General features: G+C 37.6%; 1 protein-coding gene across 1 annotated transcript; it reads right to left on the bottom strand.

Annotated features, from left to right (window-relative positions):
* Positions 1–419: 419 nt before the first annotated feature.
* LOC136208920 (guanylate kinase 2-like) lies at positions 420–3886 on the bottom strand. The gene is made up of 11 exons (XM_066000209.1): positions 3605–3886; positions 3214–3248; positions 3020–3127; positions 2852–2928; positions 2638–2767; positions 2184–2546; positions 1686–1807; positions 1473–1608; positions 1353–1398; positions 1162–1267; positions 420–1056 (listed from the first exon to the last, which is right to left on the bottom strand). The coding sequence occupies exons 2-11, from the start codon at positions 3214–3216 to the stop codon at positions 939–941; spliced, it is 1209 nt and encodes a 402-aa protein (XP_065856281.1). The 5' UTR covers positions 3217–3248; positions 3605–3886; the 3' UTR covers positions 420–938.
* Positions 3887–5065: the final 1179 nt, after the last annotated feature.

Below are 5065 nucleotides of genomic sequence, written 5' to 3'. Positions count from 1 at the left end.
ATAAATGTGAGTACATCAAAGAATGTTTCAGTACATATCAGATTTGAAGATTTTTTTTTTTTTTCTCTCTTTAAGCACTCTTACATAAAAAAAAGGGTATAGTTTTGTTGGTAAAAAAAAACCTAAAAGCAATGCATGATTCTTTTATTTTGATGGTAGCCAGATTAGCTTGCAAGGACAAACGGGTAACTGACTAAAGAGCATGAGGAGAGAAGATGGACTGTGAAATTAATAGTTAGATTAATGTTAATTTTATATCATCTTTACGTTATAATTTTAATATCACTCCTTGTTGTGACATTAAAAAAATATAAAAGAATTCGATAATACTTATTAAATATTTATATCATTTTTAAATTACCTATTTAACCCTAAACGCATATTTTCCCTGTTCTTAATAAACAACCAGAAACCCAATCACAAAGAAGTGTCAGCTTCCACGTATCTTAAAAAATAAAAAAAAGATTGTCACTTTCTTTTCCTAATCTATCTCTGGAAAGTCAAAGTCATTTCCTTTTTCTCTTCCCAACTAACCAAATTAAAAAAAATTCCATATTTCATCAGCTGATTGTCTAGAATCCCAAAATATCTTCATCCAAATTCATAAGCATCAAAATATCTTACCCCAAATCCAACTTTCATTATATTTCTGGTAGCACTGCCTCTCTGTAATGTAAGCACATTTTGACACATATTTAGCATTTAACACATGAATGCTTCCATTTGCCGCTCAAAGGATTAATATAGCAATGGTTCAAATGCTAATCCAACACATTTCCTTTCTAAAACAGAGCAAAGAATGATTGAAAGATAAAATGGGAACAATATGAACTGAGATATAGAGCCTTTTTCACCATCCCTTTTTGAAAAATAAGTAGGATTAAAGAAATAATCAACTTGATGAACCAAGTTAGTGTACATGGAAGCTCCTCCATTCGTTAGCTTAGTTCATTGATCCCATTCAATCCATCTGAAAACGAGTCAATCGCATAAACATGGAGTCCCCTCGTCCGTCCAGGCGCCCCTCCTTTCAGGAGGGATACGTCCAACACAATCCTGCTCAACCAAGTGCAAGTCAACAATCATACTATTGAACCAACTCATGGATATTACATGATGCTTTGAAAGACAAGTTTGAAAAGGGAAAACAATGAAACTCACAAGCTTTTTGATGCTTTCTCTAGCTCTGGTTTTCCACAGTTTATGATGATTTTGTTATCAATTTTCGATACTGAAAGCTCCGCAGGCAGCTTAATTCCTTCTGATGCTGAATTCACAATGTAAGAATTAACAAAAAATTTAACACACAAGAATTTTGTGGAATAGCATTTTGAGAAGACTAGAATCATTACGTAAATTTGGGGTAGCCACCACAGTTCCATCCAGTCCCAGCAGTTTCTACACCAAAATAAGAGGTGCAATTAGCTAAGTCTTTAAGCAAAGGTAAGCAAAATGCAAGTAGTAAAACTTACCTTGAGGTTCTCATAGCAATCTTCAAGGTTATCATTGTACAGAATGTGATCAAAGATGCCTGATGATTTCCCTTGTTCTATTTCGGCTTCTGCATTTCGGAGTCGTTTAAGTATCTGTTCTTCTGCCTCAGTTCCCCTATAAAAGGAATTTAAATCAGATCTACTTCAGATGATAAGTGACCAAACAGTCTCTAGTGAAAAGTTTAGACTAACCTTGCACGCAGCCGTGTCTCAAGCTCCTCCATTGAGGGTGGACAGACAAAAATGAAACTTGCTTCCAGAGAGCTAGCTTTCACAGATCTTGCTCCTTGAACATCAATGTCAAGAATACATCTCTGCAGCCCAAATAAAATAGAACAAATGAAACCAAAAAACCTTCTTGAAACAGAAAAAGGAAAGTGAAGTGTGCAGATGGAAATAATTTGAATTCAGTTGAGAAAGCCTTTCTACTGAGAAGGGCTGCTTATTTGCTTCTTCACATAAATTCAAATTCAGAATCTTGACAAATTAACAACACCTAATCCATATATCTTTTGAAGAAACATTTTGATCAAAATCAGATAACAATATGCTAATGATAAAATTTGTGATGGTGAATGAATCTACTAAGTTTGGATTGATGTAATTTAACAAGAGAGGAGACATATGAAATGATATCAGTATAAGAAGTAAATGCACACTGAAACAGTGAGAAGAGGGGTAAGTAATTACTTTCCCAGCATCTGCCACGACCTCAACTGCTTCAAGACTCGTTCCATAGAGGTTTCCATGAACTGAGGCAAACTCGAGGAATTTGCTATCTTTTATCTCTTTCTCCATAACACTTCTCTCAGTGAAATGGTAGTGCACCCCATCTTTCTCCATCTCCCTCGGTGCACGTGTAGTGTGGCTTACTGAAAATCCAAACATGGATGGGAATTCCTTCATGAGCATTGATATTAAAGTTCCCTTGCCTACTCCGGAAGGGCCACTTATCACAATCGGCGTCTCACTATTGCCAACCACACCCCTACTCCAGGAAACAACTTCTGTCCCTAAAATTCTTTTTTGCTCCGTAACATACTGAGAGTCCACCTGCAATTGCAAACAATACAATTCAGGTGATTTAGATAAAACAGAGTCAATTTCATCTTTCTTATTATTCTTCGCAGCTTTAAGTACAAACCTCAAGAAACCAAATGCAGTCATCTGGCATGGATCCCTTTTTAATTATCAAAATTCTGTCGTCATTCAACGACACAGCTGAGAAGCTTTTACATGGCTTGGGTTCTTTTCCCAGCACAACCGGAGTAACCCTAAGAATGTGAATTCTACCACAAATTAATAATCCCAGCTCTAACAGACTAGACAAACAACAATAACATATAAAGAAAGCTCACCAACTCCCTGCAGTTTTGTCAAAAACTTGAACTCGAACAGATAATGGGGATCCTTCATCACAACCACTAATCACATACTAGAAAGAAGAGCGAGTACAAAATCACAATTAGCAGTTAAAATAAAAACAACAATTTAGAGAATCAAATCAGAGAATGAAGAGTTCATACTGTTTTATCATGGATAGTAACTGCCGTTTCAGAGTCTTTACATTTTAGACTAAATCCATTCTGGTATACATTCTGCAGATCATCAACAATGAAAGCTGGAGCCTCACCCTGGTGAGCACAACAGCATTCAAGGTTAAATCACAATAACACATTATTGCTGCAAGTTTTGAGCAATTATTGTTTTTAAAGCTCACCATGGCGAAACTACGCCTCCAATACAAGCTTCACCCTGATCAACAAAACATAAAAAAAAAAAAAAAGATCAAATCAAATCAAAAGATCCGTATTCCTCGATCTTCCACCGAAATGTAAAATCTTAGCTTAAAACAAAGCAAAACAGACCCCACAGAACATCATAAAGCACAAAAAGGGAAAAAGAAATCCTAATATAAACAAAATCAAGTCCAAATAAACAAAATCGAGATGGCAATTGAAATTAAGAAAACGAATTAAAGAGAGAAGAGAAAGGGGGAAAAGTCAACCAACTAATGAGATGGGCAAAAACAACAAAATAGAGAGCTGAAATCTAGGGATCAAGGCATTTTGGCGAATGAAGAATGCAAGGTAGAGAGAGAGAGGGAGTACCTGAAAGAGACGATATTTAGATGGGGGAGAAGGCGGAGAGAATGATGAAAATAAGAATAGTGGTGTGTTAGGTCAAAGGAGAACGAAGTTAGGATAGAAGACGAAGAAGAAGAAGCTGGGAGACAATAAGAGGAGAGTTGTCATATTTGTAGGCGAAAGGAAAGAAAGGTGTAGAGAGAGAAAGAGAGGAGGTTAATTTAGAGAGAGAAAGGAAGAGTGTATGTGGGGGGAAGGAGGTGGTGGTGGTGGTGGCTTTTGGGTCGCATTTATTTCACGATACAACAAGACCGCCTCTTTTTTTCCCTTCTCTCCTGAGGTGCCTATGCTATGAAGCTTCCCTTTTTCTTTTTCTTTTCTTTTTTAATAAATAAATAAATTGCATTCATTGTAAATAATTACTACACCTGTCTAAAATATTTATTTTTAAGATTGATGTATAAAAATTAAAAAATATAATTAATGTTAACTAAAAAAATTTATTATCTATGTAATAATTATATCAATTGATTAATTTTTATAGACGTGTTGTTGGAACCGAGGAGTCTATTAACATCTGGGGAGACCCTTGGCTGCCTGACCCTGACCACCCTTTTGTAGAAAGTGCGCGACTCCCAGGCCTTGAGGTGGATACTGTGAATAACATCCGACAGCCTTCAGGGGAGTGGAACTTGTAATTAATCAATGGGATCTTTGTGGATCGGGATACAGAACTTATTTGGAGGATTCCACTAAGTCACCGTTTGGTGTCTGATGCGTGGGGATGGTATTGGGGAAAGAGAGGCAAGTTTTGTATGAAAAGTGCGTATAAACACATGTGGTTTGAAAAATATGGCAATAATCCATCATTGACAATTGATTGAGTTAATTGGGGTTCAGTGTGGGCACTTCAGGTACCGCCCAAGGTAAAAAATCTAATTTGGAGAACCTTGGCTGGCTGTTTACCGTCGCTGAGCACTTTATCTGCTAGAAGGGTTCCGATCAATAACTTGTGTCCATCTTGCCTGCAATCGGAGGAGGATGACTTCCATGCCTTAGTTGGCTGCCGTCAGGCTCGACTTTTCTAGGGTCTGACTAGTGTTGCAGGTCTGGAAGATTCTTGCTCTTCGTTTAGAGAGTTCTGGGAGAAGTTTGGATTATTGTTTCCATCAGAAACTGGTACGACGGCAGTCTGCTGCTGGTTCTTATGGCTTAACCGGAACAATAGAGTATGGTCAAAACAAGTCATGACACCTACCATACTCTTCTCCACTGCCATGCAATTTATCTCAAGTTGGAAAGCTGCCCAGAGCCAGGGAAGTGGTGCGGTGGTGATGACTGCTGAAGTAACTCAGAAATGGTGCAAACCCCCGCCAGGTATGTTAAAACTTAATATTGATGGGGCCATATTTTCTGCATCGAGTACTGCTGGTTATGGATTCATCCTGCGGGATAGTGATGGCGGGTTTCAAGCTGCAGGTAACG

The sequence above is a fragment of the Euphorbia lathyris genome, chromosome 10 (genome assembly GCF_963576675.1).
Source record: "Euphorbia lathyris chromosome 10, ddEupLath1.1, whole genome shotgun sequence".
NCBI classification, from domain to species: domain Eukaryota; kingdom Viridiplantae; phylum Streptophyta; class Magnoliopsida; order Malpighiales; family Euphorbiaceae; genus Euphorbia; species Euphorbia lathyris.
The sequence above is the reverse complement of the archived record's forward strand: the minus strand, read 5'-3'. Positions and strand labels throughout refer to the sequence as shown.